General features: G+C 40.2%; 1 protein-coding gene across 20 annotated transcripts in view; it reads left to right on the top strand.

Moving 5' to 3' along the window:
• KCNMA1 (potassium calcium-activated channel subfamily M alpha 1) overlaps positions 1-23,636 on the top strand; it is a 727,849-nt gene extending 704,213 nt beyond the window's left edge. For 7 of the 20 annotated variants that reach the window (XM_053206918.1, XM_027062365.2, XM_053206928.1 and 4 more), the window contains 4 exons: positions 9,123-9,317; positions 11,203-11,321; positions 13,678-13,902; positions 23,322-23,482. In XM_053206918.1, coding sequence (XP_053062893.1) covers positions 9,123-9,317; positions 11,203-11,321; positions 13,678-13,902; positions 23,322-23,343 — 561 coding nt within the window. In that variant the 3' untranslated portion in view covers positions 23,344-23,482. Of the gene's footprint in view, positions 1-9,122; positions 9,318-11,202; positions 11,322-13,677; positions 16,333-23,318 lie in introns of those variants that run through there. The other 13 variants (XM_053206917.1, XM_053206926.1, XM_053206921.1 and 10 more) reach the window with 4 other exon arrangements.
• The last annotated feature ends 864 nt before the right edge of the window (positions 23,637-24,500 follow it).

The raw sequence follows: 24,500 nt of genomic DNA, 5'->3' as shown, positions 1-24,500 counted from the left end.
TTTTTGACAACAGTAATTCTAGCAGGTGTCAGGAGACAGCTCATTGTGGTCTTGATTTGCATTTGCCTGATGATTAGTGATATTGAACACCTTTTCATGTATCTGGTGGTCATTTGAATGTCTTCTTTGAAAAAATGTCTATTCAGTTCCTTTGTCCATTTTGTGTAGGATGTTTTTTGTGGTTTATTTTTGCTGTTGAGTTATACGAATTCATTCGTTCATTTCCTTTTTTTAGAAATTTAATATAAATATAAATACATTTTCATAGTCAAAACTATATAAAATAAATAAAATTACAGGAAAAAATTGAAGTCAATCAGAATTCTATCACCCATAATTAATTACCAAGTAAAATTTGAGAATACAATTATTTTTACATAAATAAGCCTTTATCTGTTGAGGTCTACACTTTTAATGTGAATTTTAGATCATGGCGTTTTTTTGGATACTGCTTTTTTGAATATTTTGCTATTATATCATATAATTGTTACTGTGCCATTAAATATTCTCTGAAAATGTAATATTAATATCTGGACAATATAACTAATGTAAATGTATTGTGACTTATTTAATCATTACTATATTGTTGAAGAATTTTTTCCAGATAGCCAGTTGCCCCTAAATCATTTGTTGAAGAAACATTTTTTCCCTTTGGTATATAATGCTTTCCTTATCATATTAAACAACAGATTAGCACACTTTTTTTTTGTAAAGAGCCAGATGGTGAATATTTTAGGCTTTTGAGAGCCATACATACTCTGTAAGTTACTTGACTTCTGTCATTATTGCACAAAAGCCTACTTGTAAACAAATGGGCATGTCTGGGTCCCAACAAAGCTTTATTTAAAAAAAAACAAACAAACAGGGGCAGACTAGATTTGGCCCACAGATTTGCCAACTCGTGTATGAAGGTTGTATACCTACTAGGCTCTTGTTCTCACTAATCCATTCTGGTTGATTGATCTTCTCGTTTTTAATATTGTCTACAGTGTTTAATTATGAAATATTTAATATTTATTTTAACACTTGGGAGGACAACTTCATAAACTGTTTCCAGAGGAAACTTAGCATATTCATATCAAGTTTTTAAAAAACCCAGTTGAATCTATGACTAGGCATATATCAAACTTAAAAATTTTACTAGAGGGGCGCCCGGGTGGCTCAGTCGGTTAAGCGTCTGACACTTGATTTCAGCTTCAGTCATGATCTCACAGTTCCTGGGACTGAGCGCAGCCTCAGGCTCTGGACTGACAATGTGGAGTCTGTTTGGGATTCTCTCTCTCTCCCTCTCTCTTTGCATCCCCCCTCAAAATAAATAAAGACACTTTAAAATAACTTACTAGAGAAAATATGACATTATAACAACATCCAGTTTACATGTTAAGGAACATGGTCTTTTTCTCTATTTTTCTCTTTTTCCTAATAATCTTATCTGTTGGTAGATGATCATTACTTTGCTTCCTGTTGAACAACAGTGGCTGGTCTTACTCATGACCAGTAACTGTGACATTAAAGAGAGTTTCTGGAATAGGAGAGTTAATTCTCAAATGTATATGACACTATATTCTCTTTCTTATTTCTAATTTTATTTTTTAGTTATATTTGTCATAGGCTTGCTTATTTTATTTTTTCCAAGAATTATTTCTGGTATTTATCAATTTAATAAATATCCTCCTGCAGTTTCATTAATTGATGCCTTTTCATTTCATCCTTCTGCTTTTCTAAGATAAAAAAGAACAATAAAAGACAATTCTTTTAATGCTTAGCATTATTTATTATGATTCTTTTGTATTTAATAATAAAATCATTTAAGGCTCTGAATTTGTTTCTGCAGCTTTGGCCTCAGTCTATGACATTTTTACATACCATTTTCATATATTTAATTTTTAAATACTCTATATTCTAAGTTTGATTTCCATCTTGACCTATAGTTAGGTTTTAGAATACTTTTCTTTTAAACTTGGAGATGCTGGAATATTTACTTTTATTTCTATTATTATCTTAATTTTTTAAATGTAGACCCTACAGCTCATACTTTATTTGTATATACTGAGATTTTATACTTTGAGCTGTGGATCTTTTTTTTTTTTTTTTTTGGTAATTATTGTTTGGGAGCTATCTAAAAATGTCACAAAGTTTAGCACAAATCTACTAAATCACTTGCATTATATCCTTAATTTTCTTATATTTTGGTTTGAGCTGTGGAAGCTAGAAACACAGTGATATTTTACATAGTCCCTTAGTCCACATTTATTTTACTCTAATTGCTAATTAGTTTTGCTTTCTCTATTTCAGTTATATTATTTTGTCCATAAATAGGTAATATCTTTATTGTAAATTTTAACTCTCAATATAAAGTTAACTTGCTTAATGTAACATTTAACATTTTACTCTTGAAATACAGTTTTCAATGGCTGTTTTATTTTGTTTTTTCATGTTTCTTTATGAAGATATCAGAGTTTGATTTTCATTTTGGCTTTTGAACAAGTCTGAGAATCTTTGTAATTCAACCAAATCACTTAGTTCGTATCTGTTTAGTTATTAACATATAATGCTATAGTTTTGCATTATGCTTTACACGTGCCTCTGTAATTGTGTCTTTTATTATCCATCTTTGGGTGTATGGACTATATTTTTGTATGCTCATTGACTCTAGTGGTATGTGAACTATCTATATTCTATTTTTGATTCTAGTTAGTGGTTACGAGGCATTCTATAAATATGTGTGAAAGTATATTTTCTAAGCATTATTGTCTAGAAAAATTTAATTCTTGATTCTTCCTTCTATAAGATCAAGGAATTCACATGCCTTTATATCCATCCTCCTCTCTCCTACCTCATTTTGTGGACTTTTAAAAATTAACGAATGTTACTGTATTAACAGATAATTTTATGTCATTTTTTTCCCTCAAGGATTACTTTTGACATTTGCATTTAGTTTAGTAATAAAAAACACAACCATTTATTAAATTCCACATTTCAATACATTTCACCAGTATTTTTAAAACAAATTTGCTCATTTTTTAATTTCTAAAAGTTTAAAATGATCTTAAAGGATGCAAATTTTTTTTCTGGGTTTGTTTTTTTTTTTTAATGTTTATTTATTTTTCAGAGGCAGAGACACAGACAGAGTGCGAGCGTGAGCTGGGGAGGGCAGAGAGAGAGGGAGACACAGAATCTGAAGCAGGCTCCAGGTTCTGAGCTGTTAGCACAGAGCCCGATGCAGGGCTCAAACCCACAAACTATGGGATCATGACCTGAGCCAAAGTCAGATGCTCAACCAACTGAGCCACGTGTTTTTTTTTTTTTTTTTAATGAAGTAAATCAATAAATTCTTAGGTACTCAGAGATTCAAAATATTTTTTTTTCAAAAATATTTTTATTGCCTTCACAAATGATTGATGATTTAGCTGTATGTAGAATTCTTGGAATAAATGTGTCTTTTGAAATCTCAGTTGGCATCGTTCTTAAGTTTTCTAGAGAAGTCTCTGGCTAACCTGATCTTGTACTTTTTATTTTTGTACAGCATTGTGTTAGGTTACTTTTTTTATTTATTTAATATATATTTTTTAGATGTTTATTTATTTAATTTGAGAGAGAAAGCAAGCAAGAGCTGGGGAGGGGCAGAGAGAGAAGGAGAGAGAGAATCCCGAGCAGGCTCCACACTCAGTGCAGAGCCCGATACAGGACTTGATCCCACGACCCTGGGATCATGACATGAGCCAAAATCAAAAGTCGGACACTTAACCAACTGAGCCACCGAGATGCCCTTCTTCATTTCATATTTTAAATTTAAATATTTGCCTAGTACAGATTTAGGTGTTAACCACACTTACTTGGTGAGCCATTTCAGTCCACATCTTCAGTTCATTCTTCAGCTCAGGACAGGTTGTTTTCAACTGTTTCCTTGCTTGCTTACTCATTTTTACCTGCTTCAATTTTGTTTACGACATTAACTTGTGAACACTTGCTATTTATCAATTTGATGTCTGTTGTCTTTCCTCAGTATCTACCAGCATTCTCATAGAGACAGACAGATGGAAGGAAGAAGGAAGGGAGGGAGGGAGGGAGAAAGGATGAAAGAGAGTTTCTACATGTGGTTTTGGCCAACTTCTTAGTTTTACTTCCACATCACTGACTATGTGATTTTAGTTCTACAACATACTGTGTATTTTTTGTTGTTGTTTTGGCAAGAACACTTCACATGAGATCTACCCACTTAAATTTTTCAGTGTATCATATAGTACTGTTAATTACTGTTTCTTAATGGATAAAAATCTGGCCATTACAAGTTTGGTTTACCTTTTAGCTGTTTCTCTTGTTTTAGGACCTTTGCTGAGATATGATTAATAATCCTGCAATTCTCCCACTTAAAGTGTGTAATTCTGTGATTTTTAGTATAATCACAAGTATGTACAATCATCACCACAGTCAATTTTAGAACATTTTCATTGTCTCAAAAAACAAACAACAGCAACAACAACAACAGCAACAAAAAACCCAAAAAACCTCCATACCCTTTAGCAACCGCCCGTAAACCTCCATCTCCCTCCCTCAGCACCAAGCAACCATTCATTACTCTATCACCTATATTTCTTGATTTGGCTCTTCTACATATTTCATATAAATGGAATCATACAGTATGTAGTCTTTTGTGATTTTCTTTCACTTAACATAATGTTTTCAAGGTTCATCCATGTTGGAGCATGTTTAGTACTTTGTACCTTTTTATGGTATGAATAATATTCATATAACTGAATGATACTCACGCATGGATATCAGACATTTTACTTATGCATTTATGAGGTGATAGACATTTGGACTATTTCCATTTTGGGACTGTTGTGAATAATGCTGCTGTAAACATCTGTATGCAAGTTTTCATATGGACATGCATTTTTTTAGTTTTTCTTGGGTATATACACAGAAGTAGAATTACGGAGCTATATATAACTCTGTTTAACCATATGAGGAACTGTGAAACTGTTTCTCAAAGTGGCTGTATCATTTTATATTCCCACCAGTAGAGTGTTGGTGTTCGATTTCTCCCCATCCTCAGTCTTTTTGATTATAGCCATCCTAGTGGGTGTGAAGAGATAGCTCATGGTGGTTTTGATTTGCATTTCCCTGATGACTAGTGATGTCTTTTCATTTATTTTGTTGGCCATTTGTATCTCTTTTTTTTCAGAAATGTTTGAGTCTTTTATCCATTTTTTTAAAATTGGGTTGTCTTTATATTGTTGGGTTGTAAGATTGTATATATATTCTGGATACTAGGCCTTATCAGATATATGACTTGCAAATATTTTCTGTCATTCTGCAGGTTTCGTGGGTTTCTTTCACTTTCTGGATAGTGTACTTTGTTGCACAAAAAAGTTTTAATTTCGATGAAGTTCAATTTATTTATTTATTTATTTTTGGTTGCCTTAACTTTGAGTATCATATTTAAGAATCCATTTTCAAATCAAAAGTCATGACAATTAATCCTATGTTTTCTTCTAAGTGTTTCATAGTTTTAGCTCTTAAATTCAAGTCTTTGATCCATTTTGAATTAATTTTTATATATAGTATGAGGTAGGAGTCCAACTTTATTCTTCTGAATGTGGAAGCCCAGGTGTTGTAGCACCATTTACTTAAGAGACTATGTTCTTTCTCTATGGAATAGACTTGGCACCCTTGCTGAAATCAATTGACAAAAGCATATGAATTTCTTCCTGGACATTCTTTAATCCCATGTCTGTCCTTCTGTCAATACTACACTATCTTGATTATAGTAGGCTTCTAGTGTATTTTGAAATTAGGAAGTTTGAGTCCTCCAACTTTTCCTTTTTTTAGATTGTTTGGTCATTTCGAGTGCTTGAAATTTCATGTGAATCTTAGAATCAACTTTTCCGTCTCTATAGAAATGGTTTTGGGGATTTTGCCAGAGATTGTACTGAATCTGTAGATTGTTTGGAGGAAAACTACTGTCTTAATAATATTAAGATTTCCAATCCATAAACATGGGATGCCTTTGTATTTATTCAGATTTTCTTTAATTTCTTTCAACACTATTTTGTCGTTTTCATTGTACTAGTCTTGCACCTCCTTGGTTAAATTTATTCCTAAGTACTTATTCTTTATGATGCTAATATATGTGGAATATCTTAATTTTATTCTTGTATTGTTCATTGCAAGCATATAGATATACAAATGATTTTTTTTGTATATTGATTTTGTACTTGGAAACTTGCTGAACACATTTATTACCTATGATTGAATTTTAATAGATACCTTAGAATTTTCTGTATATAACATCATGTTCTCTGTAAACAGAAACATTTTGGATATGGATACCTTATTTTTTTCTAGCCTTGGCTAGAGCCCCCAGTGCTCTGTTGAATAGAGGTGGTGAGAGTTGACTTCCTTGTCTTGTTCCTGATCTTAAGAAGGGTATTGGATTCTTTTAATCATCTCTAATCATATCCATTTTAATTTAAATATCTTACATAAAAAGGTGATTGGGTAAGTTGTATGAAGTCAGCTTTCTTATAATCTGATCTTTTACTTCTTATAGAAACCATATTTAAGAAAAAATTATTTTGATTCCAAAACAGATGCTTTGATCTTTTCCTATTACTTCTTCCACTAACAATTTAATCAGTCAAAACGATGCTTTTCCTTTATATCTTAAATGTTATGGTTCCTTTTTTAAAAATATGTATACTGGCTCTTTTTATTTCTATCTTTGAGCAAGGAGAGGTCTGTTTTTCAGTATTTGAGGTCTTGACTGTTCTGCTTCCCACCTCGCTAGCTGTTAGATTCCTCCTCTTGGTCTTGATCTAAAGGGGTGATTATAGTGCAGAGACCCTTGTCAAAGTTCTTTGCTCAGCACTCACTCATTTAATGTGCCACAGGGTTAAGTAGGGGTCTTCTGCTTCTCATGGTGGGTTATATGACTGTAGGGCTGTGGATTTAACTCCGAAAACTTCGGACATGTTTGTGGATTTTCCCCAAGGTGACCCCTACTAGAACACAACTCTAGTGGCTCTTCCCATTGCTGCTGTCCCCTCCCAGGATTCAGCACCCTGGTGACATTTGCTGTGCCACTGCTGAGTCCAAATAGGGTCTTAGAATGGGGGGAGATTAAGAAGTGCAGATTCAGGGGGGTGCCTGGGTGGCTCAGTCGGTTAAGCACCCAACTTCAGCTCAGGTCATGATTTCGTGGTTCGTGGGTTCGAGCCCAACACTGGGCTCTGTGCTGACAGCTCAGAGCCCGGAGCTTGTTTCATATTTTGTGTCTCCCTCTCTCTCTGCCCCTCCCCCACTCATGTTCTGTCTCTCTCTCTCTCTGTCAAAAATAAATAAACATTAAAAAAAATTAAAAAAAAAAAAAAGAAGTGCAGATTCAGGGATGATGTAAACAGCCTTGATTTGCCTACCTCTCACCTCAAGTGTAAACGATTTTTAAAAGGGAAGGTTGAGGATGAGCTGACTGTCCCTCTCACCAGCAAAAGCTGCAAGTCTCTGATATTAGGCCAGAAGTATTTATCAGGGCTTCCGGTGCACCAAGCACTTTTCTATGTGCTTCACATATATTAGTTATATTATCCTCATAACCACTCCATTATTACATTTCATAGATCATGAAACTGAAGAACAAAAATGACAAATAACTTTCCAGGGTCACGCAACTACTAAGTGGTGAAGCCCAGCATTAAACCCACCGCCTGGCTCTTATCTCTTGACCACACCAGCAACATTTCCTCCTGTACCTGCCCTGGTTCTGCTTCTGTGTCCCCGGGGCCCATCTAAGCTTTAGTAGAGGATACATTCATTCTCTTCAGGGTCTGACTCCTTCTGAGTAACATTCCTAGTTTCCTTTGCTGTTAGAATTTTCTATCACTTTGGGTGTTTTGCAAGTATTTCAGTAAGGAAAGTGAATCTTGCCCCGTGAACGGCTATCATCTGAACTCAGAAGTCCTCATGGAATTTTTTGCCTATGTGCTTGACCCTAATATCTGTGCTTATTTTATGGATGAGAAAATCAAAGCCTAGAATGGTTAGTCCACCTCCCCCAAGCCATAGAACTAGTGATGGCCAAGCAGGATGGGAAGTTGTCCTTCCCTGGCTTGTTCCCCACTGTGTTTTGCCAGGTAAACCAAGAAATCACTGAAATGAAATTTAGCTATCTTTCCTAACCCACTTCCAAAGGTCCACATGCCCTCAGAAGACACAGGCAAACTTTGCTTTGATTTCACTTCAGCCTGCTTGATTTCTTCTTATCTTGGAAAATGGAATGCAGACCCTCACCTGAGACTTTTCTCAAATTAGGCTGGGTGACGTATGTCTTTTTGAGCTCTTTTATTTAACCCCCTATTAATGTTTTTAAACCCTAATTGTTTTGTTCCTGACAGACCTGTTATGTTTCAGGTGTGAGAGGAATGTACACATAGAAGGAAACTTCTGTCATATTCTGTATTTGCCTCAGACTATTGAGATTATTAAAAACAAAACAAAACAACCAAAGTGCACACACGAGGGCATCTTCCTCCTTGCAATTTTATCTGGCATATTTAATTGATAGAGACTTCTGGGTTAGATTATTATCAAAGGTTGTAGTAAATTGTTGAGCGTGTGACCTTAATGATGCTCTCGGCATCTCCTTCCAACACACAAAGAAGTTTTGCCACATTGGGGAAGGCGGCTTCCTGGCATAGGGTGACAGGACCTCGGAGGAATCCTCCTTGGGTTAGCAGCCTGTGCAAGCTGCATTTGTGTCCCAGGTCCAAAGTCCCTTAGTAGACACGTGGGACTCGAGGAAGGGGAAGCAGTATTTGCATCCCTACTGACACCAATTATGGTAAACACCAACTGTTTAGACATCAGCCCTTTAATAAAAGTTCCCTGAAGTGGTTTTTGAAAGTCAAGCTCTCATGGCAGAACCAAGTAAGAGAGAAAAGAATGGAATAATTGGAGGCTGCTGTCTTTTCACTTCCCACATAAAATTATTTGAAGAGACAGGCCAGAACTTTAAACAGGAGATACCAAGAAAAGTTGTAATTTGGATGTCTGTTGTCGTGACTTCAGGGTGTTTGCTTAAAGGAATTTTTTTCTCCCCTACCCCCCAACTCTCTCCCCAGACATACTTCAATGACAATATCCTTACACTAATCCGGACGCTGGTGACTGGAGGAGCCACGCCAGAGCTCGAGGCTCTGATTGCCGAGGAGAATGCACTTCGAGGGGGCTATAGCACCCCCCAGACGCTGGCCAACAGGGACCGTTGCCGCGTGGCCCAGTTAGCGCTGCTGGATGGGCCCTTTGCGGACCTGGGGGTGAGTTCATGGTGCAGAGGTCACCTGAGCCCACTGACTGGGAATAGCTTGGCCAGAGTGAACTGGGTGCCAGGGTGAGGAGCCAGGCACCTGTCTTTTCTGTCTTCTGTGGTGATTCACTAGAGGTGATGTGTATGGTGTGCTGTGTTTTACATGCAGTCCTTCATCTTTATTCCCACGGCAATCCTTTGACATAGGTTCTACTCTCAGACATTCTAAGGAAACTGAGGCTCAGAGAGACGGAAGACTGGCCCTATCAGGAATTTGCACCAGCAACCCTGGCTTCAGAGCCTGTGGGCTTTACTCACTCCCCTAGGTATCTTCTACCACGAGCTAGGAGGCATCAGGTGATTCCAGCATGTGACCGAGGCTGGGACCCCTTTCCACAGGGTCTTAGCCTACCTCAGGGCCACTTCACTCCCAAGGCACATTAATAGCCCATGAGGAGCTTTTCAAAACCACTGATGGCCATGTCCAGTTCCCAGGATTCTGAGTTTTTGTATCTGGGTGTATGCCAGGCATTGGAGGTTTTTAAAACACCACCAGTAATTATGTGCAACTCGAGCCACTGGCCAAATGGCATCTCATGTGGACCATTTAATGTCTCTAATTCCAGACCTAGGTCTTTGCATCTCTGAGGCTGCACCCAGTTAATCTCCCCCACACCCTCCCTGCCGCAGAGGGGATGACCAGTGCCTCCCTTTGGGCTCCACACACCAACTGGGTTCTCACACTTGGGCAGAAGTATGCAGTCTTGACCCTTATTCACAGCCCTATACCGCATCCACGGATGGGTTCGAGGGGTGGAGCCACAAGTCTTGGCAACCAATACATTTATTGCACAAACAATAGCGTCGCCCAAGGAAAGGGTCACTTTTTCTATTTCTTCTGAAACTATGATGCTGACTTGCACCATATTTTAGTATGGTTATGGATAAGGACCTATGTTAGACTGGGCTTTTTGGAAAGGCAGCTTCCGTAGCTCATGGCTCCTTTCATCTATCACTGACTTACTGATACACTTTAAAAGGATAAAGACTTTAAATGACGGTAAGATATGGCCCCATTTGTGTTCTGTAATATGATGCCCATTTGGAAATTCCAATGACAAGAAGGACAAAGGCAGCCACTTTATTCCCAGCGATGTCATTCTTCAGTGCCCTTCCTACACTCACACCCACCTGAAGCCACCTGGCTGTGTGAAGCCAGCATTTCCAAGTGAGTGGAGTTGCTTTCACATTCCACATCGGGCCCCAGACCCTCTGGGAGGTGACTGTGAACTGATTAGGACTGTGAATCCCACTTATTCAACCTGCAGCTCTCCACCTCCTGGGGAAACACATTCTCTTCCACCCGCGCCATCTCTGAGGTCTGTAAATTGTGCTTTTCACACAGTCTTTTCCCTGAAAGAGTCTTTCACCGTAGCACCTGGTGGGGTCTTTTCTCCTCGCAGTGATTTTAATTATCACTCGAGCAGTTTTGACAACACGGTCAGATCACAGCGATTACAGCTGAGCTGGGGCTAAACATAATCGCCATTTTGCCCAGCTGGTTTCTTCTCTGCCAAACATGCATCTGAGAGCTTTGAGCCTTACACAATCACTTAGAATGAGGGAGAGGCCCATTCTCTCTAGGGCTCTCACTGCTACAGATGGAAAACTGGAGAGAACTGGAGGAGAACCCCATCATTATCTGATCCCCCAAAATTACCAGTATTGGATGTAGGCTCTTAATCACATTGACTTCTTTAGCCTCAGTCCCTTGGGACAGACCCTCCAACTCAGGAGACACCAACACAAGCTTTCACGAAAAGGCTCTGTTCCCCCTGGACCTCTACTTCCAGGCAAATGAAAATGTTTCTTTCTGTTCTTTTCTTGTCTCCCAGGATGGTGGTTGTTATGGTGATCTGTTCTGCAAAGCTCTGAAAACGTATAATATGCTTTGTTTTGGAATTTACCGGCTGAGAGATGCTCACCTCAGCACCCCCAGCCAATGCACGAAGAGGTGAGTATATTTCCACTCTCCTCTCCCACCCCGAATGCAGAGACAGAAATGCCCTGTCTTGTTTCCCACTGTGAAGGCAAAGGTCCAAGTACATGCTCTCAACATGCAAATGACTCTGCCCGCATTAAATCCAACACTGGGTTTGGAGGTTATGGGAGGCTTTTTTCTTTAATTCCTCATAGCAGATGTAAAGACATTATGGGAAGAATTCAAGTTTTATAGAATAGTTCCTGAATAGGAGCATCTCCTCCAAACTCTAGCTACTGGGATTATTCTGCCAGTACCTCATATAGAGATATTTCATATTGCCAGTGTTTAAGATAGATGTTTCCTTTGCCATATCTTAGATGCCTCTGCTTTTACTTAATATATTTTTAATTGACTCACTTTTTAAACTTTTATATATTTATTTCAAGAAATTTGTGTGTTATCACCTTAAGCAGAAAAATATAATAGTTTATGTGTGTTAGTTATATATTTTTAATTGCACTAAAATAAATTCATAGCAGCCCCAAATTAAAAGTATATCATAGAATTACCCAAATCTGTGCATTTGCATACTATATCTCAAGAAACAATGCTACAGAGATTAGTATTTCTCAGCTTTGCTTGCACATTAGAATCACCAGGGGTGCTTTTTAAAAATATTCTGCTTTCCCTGATTTATCTGGTCTGGCTTGAAAGTGTAGATAATTTCGTAGTGCCCAGAGATTACAGTATATAGCCAGAGTTGCGGCTAATTGCTGTAGACTAGTGAGTTCTCAAAGTTTAGAGAGCAACAGAATCACCTACAAAGCTTGTTGAAAAACAAATTGCTAGACCCCACTCCCCAGAATGTCTGACTCTGTAGGTCTGGAGTGAAATTCTTGCTTAAGAATTTGCATTTTAGGGACACCAGGGTAGCTCAGTTGTTTGAGAATCCAGCTCTTGATTTCAACTCAGGTCATGATCCCAGAGTCATGGATCAAGCCCTGTGATGGGCTCCATACTGAGTGTGGAACCTGTTTATGATTCTCTCGATTTCTAACTGGTGTGAGGTGGTATCTGAATGTAGTTGTGATTTGTATTTCCCTGATGATGAACGATGCTGAGCATGTTTTCATGTGTCTGTACAAACGCAGAGGGAAGCAAACCATGAGAGACTCTTAAACACAGAGAGTAAACTGAGGCTTGATGGGGGTTGGGGGGTGGGAAAAATGGGTGATGGGCACTGAGGAGGGCGCTAGTTGGGATGAGCACTGGGTGTTGTATATACGTGATGTATCACGGGAATCTATGCACACTGTATACACTGTATGTTAGCTCACTTGAGAATAAATTATATAATCTTAAGAAAATAATTTTAAAAATTAAAAAATTAAAAAAGATTATATCTCCCTCTGCCCTTCCCTGTCTCCCTCTCAAAAAAAATAAATAAAAGAAGTTGCATTTTATTTATTTTCGAATGTTTATTTGTTTAGATAGAGAGAGAGCATGCACAAGCAGGGGAAGGGCAGAAAGAGAGGGAGAGAGAGAGAGAATCCCAACAAGGCCCTGCACTGTCAGCACAGAGCCCGACACAGGGCCAGAACTCACAAACTGGGAGATCATGGCCGGAGCTTAAATCAGGAGTTGGACACTTAGCCCACTGAGCCATCCATGCACTCCCAAGAAAATGCATTTTAAGTGATGCCCCAGTGTTGCTGATATGCCTTGGCTTGAGGACCCACTTTGGGATCTCCTGCTACTAGAGAGGAGGTGGTGGGGTTTTTTTGGTTGTTGTTTTGTTTTGTTTTGTTTTGTTTTGTTTTGTGTTAGCAGTGTCTGGTGTTAACCAGAGAAAGCTTGATGGGATTGAGAACAGTTAAAGCAGGACTAGCACAGAGGCAGGAGGGATCTTATCTTCTCTCATTTAGAAAAAAATCCCCGCCAAAACTGATTTTTAAAAGGTAAAGAGTGAGAAAAGGCTGAGAAGATGTTAGGTCATGGGAAACAAAGACCCTGTAAGGTGTGTCAGAACATTCTCTAGCAAAAGAGGTGGTGCAGTCAGTGAACCTCCTGCATGCATCTGGGCTACTCGGGATCAGAAGTGAACTCGAACTTCAGTGGAAAGGGGTGGGGACCATCAGAAGCACGGTGTGGTTCCCCCACCACGGGCACCAATTGAGCCTCTGGTGCCAGGGCTCACGGCTGGCCACCTGCGCTGAGCTGAAGAGAGGAAGAGCTAGTTCAGCTTGGAAGATAATATTTAAGGTCTTGGACCAGGTAGAAGCCTTCCAGATCCTCTGCAAGACCTGGGGATCCTTTTCGGTTCAATGAGAGGTGAAATACGCACCCAGTTGTCCTCATTCTGTGACCCCTTTGCTTCCCTGTCCAGGTACGTCATCACCAACCCCCCGTACGAGTTTGAGCTCGTGCCGACAGACCTGATCTTCTGCTTGATGCAGTTTGACCACAACGCCGGCCAGTCCCGGGCCAGCCTCTCCCATTCCTCCCACTCGTCCCAGTCATCCAGCAAGAAGAGCTCCTCCGTGCACTCCATCCCATCCACCGCAAACCGACCCAACCGACCCAAGTCCCGGGAGTCCCGAGACAAACAGAAGTACGTGCAGGAAGAGCGCCTCTGATATGTGTATCCACTGCCACCGTGTGTGAAACTGTATCTGCCACTCATTTCCCCAGTGGGTGTTTCCAACAGTAACTTCCCCCCTTTTCCCCTGTAGCCACCCCCTTTTTTTTACACATATTTGCATATGTATGATAGTGTGCATGTGGTTGCCATTTTTATTTCACCACCATAAAACCCTTGAGCACAACAGCAAATAAGCAGAAGGACCAAAAGTTATTTATGATTCTAGGGGAAAAATAACCCAAAGGCATGCTCCAGACATAAATAGCTCACTGCAGGAAGGAGTTCGCAGAGTAGAGGAGCGTCATTGTCATCCATGTCAGTTATGCAAAGCAAGTTTAGTTAATTTAGAAGAAAAGTTTGTTCTGATTGATCAGGATTATCAGGGTGCTTCGGGTTTTGATTTTGTTGTTTTCCTTTCTTTCTTTCTTCTTCTTTTTTAATACACACGCAATAATATACACATACACATTTCTTTGAAGCAAGCAACCAAAAAGCAACAAAAACACATCGATTGTTTCCACTCTCACTCTCTGGGCTGAAGTATCGCGAAGCATTTAAAAGGCTTTCGCCATTTGTGTAGACGATTATTAAGCATCTGCTTTTGTAAGAGAACATCCTAGCTTTTTTTACTCACCAAGGCCTTTCGTCCCAGATCTAGCTTCCTCTGGGAGTTCTTAGGCACATTTCTACCCTTACTATGGAGGAAAGAATCGTATCCCATTTGTGGATGTATCAAATTCTAGTCATCTAAGTGAACAGAGGTTTGATTGCATATTAAATTGTTATTCCGTCTCCTTATGCCATATGACTAGCTATTTTTTTTTCTTTCACTTTTGACATTTGGGATGAAAAGCCATATGTATCATAAATATCAGATGTAAGTCATTAAAAACTGCCTTCCTGGGACTTTTACATCTTTTAAAAGGTGAATTACTTACCTTATGTACAGAATAAATAATGCTCAGGAAAGAGCGAGTATTTTTCCATGCATTCTCAGGGGACCTTTTTACTCCCCTTTGTTTGATTAGCTAAGGCCCCAGTGCCAGGCAGGAGCAGGGGCTGGGGCCAAGCTAGAGTGTGAGGAAGATAAACCCAGCAGCAGATCATGTTTTTCTAGGAGCCAACATGCTAAATAAATCAGATTGTGGGGGGATCGAGCCACAGTTGACTCGACAGAGACAAAAGCTAGCTACTGCTTCAAACTGTGGGCACAGCTGCATGGCACTGGCTGTCCCAAAGCAGGAAGCTGGTGGGAAAATTCCTCCTCCTCAATTTCTTGAACACAGCCAATTCACTTAGGCAGGTAAATGACGGTAGTAGCGAACCACTCCTTATCGTCATGAGACGGGGGAGAAGAAGTGTGCAACAGTGAGCCAAACACATTTTGGTATAATTCTTGGTTTTTTTCTTTTGTTTTCTTTCTTTCCTTCCTTTTTGAACAGTTAGTAAAGCATGAGCTGAAAGGTAGAAAAATCCCTTTTTCAGCATACAGTTGTCAGATGTTTATGCATGCTGTAGGCGGTGCCGTAGTTCTTATGAATCGGCAAACTCCACCATAACCGAATTATCCTGTGTGTGGACTAGCCCTGGGCTGGCGTATACCTGTTTGAAGTGTCTACTTGAGCAGATTCCACCAAACAGAATAGGGGTGGAGGGGAGGAGAAATATGTCACGGTGGTACCATCTCTAAAAAGGTGTTTTTATGGTGAATGCTTTGAGTTTAGATTTCGGATCCCCTCTCTCCCCTAAGCATGATAGTTTTGGAGATTTGCTTGCTGTGTGAATTGACAAGCACTTTTACTGACAAAATGGTGAGGTTCAGTCTGCACCTGTGCCCCCACACCAAAGACAGGGCAGTATTCAGACCAGGAATGGGGTGGGGAAAAATTGTATACATGTATATTAAAAAGCCCTACGAGTGGAAGAATTTTTTTTCAAATTATTTTTGTCCCCATATATATCGATTTCTATATTACGTATTAACTATCTATCCTTTTATATAGAACTATATCTATATCTACATATATGTACACACACACACACATATACGTGTGTGTGTGTGTATATATATATACACACACGTATACCCCAGTTTGGGATCATGAAGAGCTTTTCATGCATTCTTTGCAAAGGAGGTTATAAAGTTGTGCCCATAGAACATTTATAACTATAAGAATGTGCCAGTTAAAGTGCTCAACAGGAAATATGACAGTTTAAAAGCATTGTAAAACTCACATAGCTTACTTCTCTCTCTAAAGTGCAACAAGGATGAATAGAATGGGCCAAGGTATGACAATTAATGGTTCTGCATGACCTAGCCACTGCTGGGGGTTTTCTTCTATAACGTTGTCCTTGTGAAAACTTTTGTGACATTAAAAAAAAAAGGAGTTACAAATTTTATTCTGTTATTGGTTTGTTTCTTTTTGTTTATATTGTTCTGTTTGTGGTTTTCTTTAGTTTGTTTTGCTTTTTTTTTTTCCTCCTCCCCTTCCCCCTCCCTTTCCCTCCCTACTTCTCTTTCCTCCACTTTCTAAATTGCTCAGCGCAATGAGGCTGTGCTGCTGCTACCGCTAGATCCCTTAGAGTTTGTTTTGGTGTTCTTGGTTTTGGGGTTGGGTAATTTGGGGGGAACTTCTCTCCATCTGGCTTGCCTTCAAATCTGCACGTGGCCTCCCTGCCCACCTTGGTACCTTGCTCCAAGTCCAAAAGCCTTTTGCCATCAAGAAACCCAGCTTCCTCCACTTCCCCCCATTACCACTACCCCAACCCGGCCCCCCCATCAGTCTGTCCACATCTCTGTGTTTATCTTGGCAAGACCTACTACAAGTGTGATGCCAGGTGATAAACTTCGCTGGAAAACATTTGCAGCTATTCCATTTGGCAAACCTGCTTCTTGGTTAATATTTTGTCCCTCTTTTTAATTTAGACCAGGAGGTTCATTAATGACAGAACGTTGGTCTCCTTTATGTTTGATCAGGATGACCCCAAGTTAAAACTGTTCAGTTATGTTTATCAACTCATAGCCCACACCCAGTGATCTGAGGTTTCATGACTCAGTCTCTGTATTTTCCAGGTCTCTCCTGTCACCTGCCTTTGTTCAATCCCAACCAGAGATTGGGCAGATAGAGAGAAGTAAATCCAAAATGCGTGTTATATACAGTCTTGTTAGCAGCTCTGATGAGATGATGCTGTGACAGGAATGGAGTGGGAACAGACTATGACATGAGATGTAACTTTGGAATTCTCCCTGGACTTAGGGCACACACTTGAGAGTTGAATATAGTATTTGGCCAATGATATATTCAATGATTAAAAGGTATCATTGTGACCTCTATTCTGTTAGCTAAAACTACTGTATTATACTTTCCTCAACAGAACACAGAGTCTCCTCCATTGTTTTCCATGTCACCCCAAACTTCCCCATTCCCCCTCAGGTTCTCTTAGGAAGTACACAGGGTTCTCATATTATGTCTCTCCCTTTCCTGCTCCCCATAAAAAAAAAAAAAGAATAGAAGAGGAAAGAAAAAGAGAAGAAAAGAAAGAAAAAGAAAGAAGTAGGTAAAGGTAGAAAGTGAAAGAATTATTTGAAGAGAAGGTCTATACATTTTAAAAGAGCAATAGCTAGAAACTCAATTATCTGTACCATTCTAGAAGAGAAGCAGTCTGTGAGCCATTCAGTCCAATTTGCTTTAGGCTTTGAAGGGCTGAACCTTAAGTGAGTGGGTAGACCGGGAGGTGCAGTGAAGCTTTCTCGGCCTCAGTGTTCACCCAGATGATCATAAAATCATCAACACCCCTAAGGACTGCTACCCAGGGTCCTTCCTGAAGCCAGTTCAGATGTATAAAGGGAAAGATGGACCCATATACATAGAGTTCTACCACAACTGGAGAAGTATCAGATTCTGTTATGAATATTAAGGATTGTGACCCAGAACATTACAATAACGCTCAGTAATATTTTGAAATAAATTGACCTTAAATATTTTTATACCATTCATCATGTTATACATTATCTTTACTCCTTTGGCTTATCAAAAAAAAAACAGTGAATGCCTCTAGGTGCTTCCCGATGCTACTGTGCTGTTGGCACTTTCTTCTGAGAAGGGGAACACCCTCGTAAGTTCCATGAGACAGAACTGACTGTGCCTCCAGCCAGTATTGTCAAGATCTCAGATGACCAGAAAAACCTTAGACTGGCTCTTCTTCAGCATGGGAAAAGCCTAAAGGTGTCTGTATCCCAATAGGGACAATTAAATCAACCTGCCAGGTTCCTATAGCAACAGGATCCTATCCTTCAGGTTTTGGAAGGATAAAGAGGATAGTGTAGAAACTTGGGGGGCCACGGAAGTCAAGACAGGGTAAAAAACAGTGTCTCCAGCAGCTTCTTCAGCCCATCCCTGTTTTGTCATAACATGATGAAGAATAAGCTGTGGGCACTTATCACTAAATTGGTTGCCTGTCTCCCACCAGGAGATTACATACCTATTGCCTAGGGAGGTGAGGGGGCCTACCCCTTGCCATCCAAAAGGGAACAGTGAAGAGTCTGTCCTCGGGGTGCAGCTGAATCAAGGCCCCAGGAAAGGGCCAAAGGGGGAAGTTTGCTCTGCCCAGCGAATGGCAGCATCAGACTTTCAGTGAAAAGAGGAAACTAGAGCCATGGCGGACGATTGCAAATGACAGTTTTCATAAATGGAAGCTGCCTTGGTTTGGGTACAAATGACTTTCATTTCTATGAAATAGCCATACTTTGCCCATGGAGAGGAAAGAAGGCAGTATGCATGGGTGGGTCCACTGTGGGCCTCAGGGTCTGCCAGGCAGAGGGCAAAAGCCAGCCTGCCTCCGGAAAGGTGAGCTGTGAAACCATACAGCGTTACCTTTGAAGGCGTCAGCTCCTGGTTAGGGCTTACTGTTCTCAGCTGTTGTCTCTACCCAAACAGCCTTTTTCTTTCAAGCCCTCTCTAAACCTCAGCTTGTGGTACAGCGAGAAGAGGACCAGTTATTTCAAATACGTTTGCTGTATTATCATCTCTCCTTTCGTGTACTCTTCTCTGGGGAGTAGTTATGTGAAAAGGCTAAATCCCATAGCACTGACAACCCACAGAGACAGCGAGGCTCAGTTTTCATAGTGCAGCCTATTTCTCTGCTTGCAGGCATCCAGGCAGTCAGGTCCGCCCAGCTCTGGTGTTCTTTATCACCCATAGCCCACTCCTCCAGGCTCCTTATGGCTTGGGGAAGTCCTCACTCATATCCTGGACCCTTCTGTCTCAGTGATGAAAATAGCAATGGAAGACGCAGATGGTTCATGGATGGGATAGGGCACCTGTTGAGTATAAAGCCATTATTTCAAGGATACAGGTCCCACAGCAGGGTAGCATCCTTGAACCCCCCAGAAAGAACACTGGGTCACTCCTTCCTCTCCTTACCTTCCAAATGAAGGTAGCCCAAGTGAATCCTCCTCTGTCATCTCTGCTGCCAAAATCCCCATTCTGTGGGCCAGCACCCCAATTTACGTTCCCTAGTTCTCCATCCCTGGTTCATTTGCAGCCACACTGAAAAGTACTGCCCATCCTTACGTAACCCTTTAGTACTGAGAATATTCACGATAATGCTAACGTGTAACATAACCTTATGTGACAAGCTGACACCTTAGTGCTTACTCGGTGCCAGATACTTTTCTAAGCACTTTACATACATTAACTCATTCAATCCTCACACAAGCTCAGATGTACATGTGGTTAGCATCTCTGTTTGAAGGATGCAGAATCTGAAAGATTTCTTCAAAGGCATCCAGCCAGAAAGTGGCAGAGTGGAATTTAAAGCTGGGCTATGAACTCTGCCACTATGCTGTGATGTGGCTACTATTACTAACAGACGTACGTGCTCACGTTTATTTACCGTATCTGGACCTGCAGTAAGTGCTTCACCAGCACCAGCCCCTTTCATCCAGACCACATTAGGAAGATTTGATCACTAGCCCATTTTACAGAAGAGAAACTAGCAGAGATCAATTACATAGTGACTTTCTTGGAGCCATGCAACTACCGTGTGAGACCCCAGATCCATTTAGACTTCCCCACTGCCCCACGCCATCTCCTTAGCCCACACCTCATCACTGGTCCATGGTGGATAGCTCATGGCGTGGCTGGTCTTGATAGGTGCCTTCTCCCGATGGTAGTGCCAAGTCTTTTAGAGGCATCTCTTCTGCAGTCACTATGTTGTTCTAGCCCACTTGCCAGAGCCTAAAATGCCTTCCTTTACTGATCTGGGCAGGTCACACACTGTACTTGCAGTGATGACGTCATGCTTTGCATCCTCAAGAGACTTAACAAATAGGGCTGGTTTTTTGTTTTTGTTTTTGTTTTTTCTGACAGTGAGGAGCTCCTTGCAGCTAGATCCATTGCCCCTCCCATTTTAGGAACAAAAATGAAGCTCCCGGAAATCTTTTTGGCATAGGGGATGAGGCAGGGAGAGGAGATAAACCCAGGGATTTGGATTTATCCTGGACCACTTCAGCACCCATTTAAATCCTTTCCCTGAGTATTCTTCCTATAGCCAATGTTGTAGCTTCCCATTGGCACAGTTTCTTCTTTGGAAGATGAGATTCAGTGAACCAAAGTGTCGTCATCATGCTCAACGCACTCTCTGTTGAAGAAAACGACTGGCGATCAGTTAAGTGTGTGTTCCTCTGATGCCCTGTGGGAGAATCTTTTCATGAAATACCTTTGCCCCTGGATATCTTACCAGAATGCTCAGAGCATTGATATATTTCCATTTCCTCAACATCCTATCCAACCAAGTCTCCAACAACATATATGTTTATATCTTACAAGGTACCCAAATTAAAAAGCATGTTTCTCAGGCATAACAAAAACCTCAACTCATCACCAGGATGCACTTTAACACAAGTCATTCTTGTGTGGAAGTTCAGTGGCCAAAACACAGGGGCTACTCTTCTTAGATTTTCTTTTATGGAGAGAAATTTAGAAAGAAAGAGAATGAAGCTTAAATGGGGAAATAATGTTCTCTATCTTACCGACAGCAGAAGGAAATTGATATTCTCTCTGCCGTGAAAGGTCAAAATGCCAACTTTGAATTGAACTGTAAAGACTAAATTCTGAACAATTATTCTCTGCAGCAGTTGTAAAAATTTCAGCAAATTGCAGCTGTCTTAGGTCTTTCGCCCAAAAGACCTACTCGTTTCCATCAACAGAGTTCAGTCTCCTTTCCAACCTGGCATGTCCAACCCAGCACTAAATCCCTTTGCAAAATCAGTCCACACAGTGGCACAGCCAAAACCAAGGGCAGCTCAGGCAAACAGCACAGGCGCTAGGTTCAGCTCTTCTGAAAATCATCTTTATACATAAACCGTTGGAAAAAGTCGTAGTTTGAAATTGTTTCAGCGGCCTGGCAATGCTTTTAAAACATGATAACCATCACACTTTACTCCTCTCTGAAAGGTTAGTTTAATCGTAGATCACAAAAAATTGGTTTCCACAAATGCATAATGGTTCATCTATGTCACACTTGAACTAAATGGTTTTTTAAATGGAGCTGAAATTATTTTGATGTGTACACAGTCCTGGATTTCTATACAACCTTTTTTAACCAGTCCATCAGGAACCTTGCCTCTAAAGCCTCATTAATAATTCAGATGTGCTGATGACTTTAAAAGATCTATGGAATTGAAGCTTAGGAAAAAAAAAAAAAAACTCTGCTTGACAAAAAGATAAATGAATGTAGAAAGAAGCTGTAGGAGTCTGGCAAGCTGTAGATCATCTCAGAACAGATTGTAACTTTATCATTCTGTCAGGGGGAATAATTTAAAGCACTTAATCAGTTAGCTTCACTGTGAGGATGTAGCATTATGAATTCCTATCGTCCAATCTGTTCAAATCAAAGTGAACTTAATTATAATAGGTGAGAGAGCCAGAGCGGGAGAAAGGGGAGTGGAGAATGATCCAAGAGAGAGACAGTAGTTTCCTGGGGGTAAACTGAGCTGCTGAACAAAGGGTAGTGAGCAAGCTCTCACTAACCCACTCCAGTGACAGTGTTTACATTGAGGGCTCAGACTTGACACAGCAAGAGAAAGTATAGATCAAGGAGAAATAAGCAGAGCGATCGTGAGCTGATCACAGATGCTGAATTTGTAGATCATTAGCCCATCCGACAGACGCACACGCACACACATACTCACACTTCTCTATCAAGCCAGGTGAGCAATTTTTGTTACATATTAGTCCAGAACCATGAACAGGGCAGTTGTGAATTGTTCTGATAGGTAGAAGAGAAGCCATCGTCTCTAGAGCAGTGGATGTGCCTGAAAGCTTTTTCCTTTTTTCTTTTCTTTTCCTAAGCCACTAGCTAATATGATTCCCAAATTAGAATGTCTTATTTGCCCAGTCTCTTCATATCTGTACACATAGCCGATTATGCAGAAAGTTTCAAATCCTAGAAAAAAGGCGGGGGCAAGGCCTGAATCCTGTAAAATACCACTGAAGTGCCACGAGGATACTAGGCCATTTTCTTCCTCTCCCCAGCCCCCGAACGCTCTGACTCAGCATTCTCCCCCAGCCATCTCTGTGTTTAGGGTGGAAATGAAATGCCAAGATGTCGTCAAGCTCCCTTGTCAACAGCTTGGATTATTATTGTCGGTTAAGATATTGCCAGTAGGAATTCTTTTCATGACTGTATACCAACACAGAGCTTTCTTTCTTGAAATAAAAAGCCATCTCAAAACCGTCTTAAAACATTGGTCACCATTCTGATTTTCAGTCTCATTACCCAGCAAAATCTGTGGGCTTCCTTTAAGACCCTCAAAACTGGCTGCAAAAAAAAAAACAAACCAGAAGAGTGGTATATTGAGATATAACTTCAAGTATGTCTCGTACAAACAAAGCTAAGTACAGGTTGGGAAGAGGAGATCCTGCATAAGGTTCCAGATCACTGGCTCTGTGTCGGGGACGACTTCCTTCATGTTTCACTCAAATCAGTGAACACACAAATCTTTCCTCAGGCACAGTGTTTATGCCCAATATTTGATATATTCAGCATCTCCTTCCCACCAAAGATTCCCAGTCCACTAAAGGAACCCCAGAGAACATTGCTGGAGTTCCTCTTCCAACCCCTCTTTGTTCTCAGAGGTCCTACCCATGGTCCTTGCAAGTTCCAAGGGCACGCTGGTCATTACTTGCCACAGGCAGCAGAGCTGTCCCAGGTTCTGGAATTCTCCTTACACTGCACTCCCTCTTAGCAACTATATTCACTGTCAGCTTCTATCGATTACATTTTTGCATTTTTTTTTTCAAGGAACTTTCCAAAGGCTTTACCCTAGGACTAATTAAGCTTCTCATTTCTCCTTCTTGTTCTCTATCCGTTTCGCCCTTTAGCAGAAAAGAAATGGTTTACAGATGAACCGGATAATGCCTATCCCAGAAACATTCAAATCAAGCCCATGAGTACCCACATGGCTAACCAGATCAACCAATATAAATCCACAAGCAGCTTGATCCCACCAATCAGAGAAGTTGAAGATGAATGTTGACTTCCAGGAGACCAGAACTCTTTTTTTAAAGCCTGACAAACTTCATAAATGGTGATGTGACTTTTCTTCCTCTTACATGCTGAATCACTGGTGGAAACGTTAGGATAAGCGAGAATTGCAAGAAAAATAAAGTAGACAGATCTTTCTCTTTGTCTGCCTTGAATATTGCTTCCATGTATTTTGGAAAAGAAAATGATTTCATTTATAAATGAACATATTAAAATAGTCATGTATAGCCTCTAGCATTTTAAATTATTTTTATTTATTAGAAAGAAAATATATTTTTTCTTTTTTTTTCATTGTCAAATATCTTCCCTGTATCTAAACAATGCAAAATCAAAATGAGTAAGTGGCCAGACTCCTTAATATGTATTTCTCTTCTTTCTGTCTTTTTCTTTGAGGAGAATGATGGTCACCACCACAATTGATCGTAATGAAGGCAAATGGATTGCTAAAACAATTTTAAAATGGTCCAATGATGTAAACATGTATTTTAGTAAATTCATATAAGAAGACAAAAGGGGGCAGGTGAATTTCCTGGATGGGTGTGTATTTTAGCTGCACTGACACCAGCTCTTAATAAATGGAAACTTATTTATTTTCACAGTTGAAAGTCATATTTTTGTAGTTTTAGTTTTCATTCTGTATTTCTCCTCCCTTTGTTCGTATATTTAAAGGGAAGACCTTCTTGCAGCTTTGCTACAATTGCCAGATCAGGTTTATCCAGCCAACTAACGATGCCAGGAGGGGCGTGAGCACGGCTGGGACGTGGAAGTTGAGGACCAGACGAACACAAGATATTGCTCTGTTTGTTGTTCTGATGGTGGGGACTCCTCCATGCTGTTATGCTTCCCATTCCCTATCTCCAAACCACCTGCGCAAGTACAGTAATTTCAACTCTGGGAGGCTCTGGTGGGCTTTCTCCCCACTCCTCAAATCTCAGAGCTTCTAGCCTGAAAGTTTGTGAACACCAATGGGTAGTTCCACTTAATAATAGGATATGATAATGCAATCATTCTTTTCACTG

The sequence above is a fragment of the Acinonyx jubatus genome, chromosome D2 (assembly GCF_027475565.1).
Source record: "Acinonyx jubatus isolate Ajub_Pintada_27869175 chromosome D2, VMU_Ajub_asm_v1.0, whole genome shotgun sequence".
NCBI lineage: Eukaryota > Metazoa > Chordata > Mammalia > Carnivora > Felidae > Acinonyx > Acinonyx jubatus.
The sequence above is the reverse complement of the archived record's forward strand: the minus strand, read 5'-3'. Positions and strand labels throughout refer to the sequence as shown.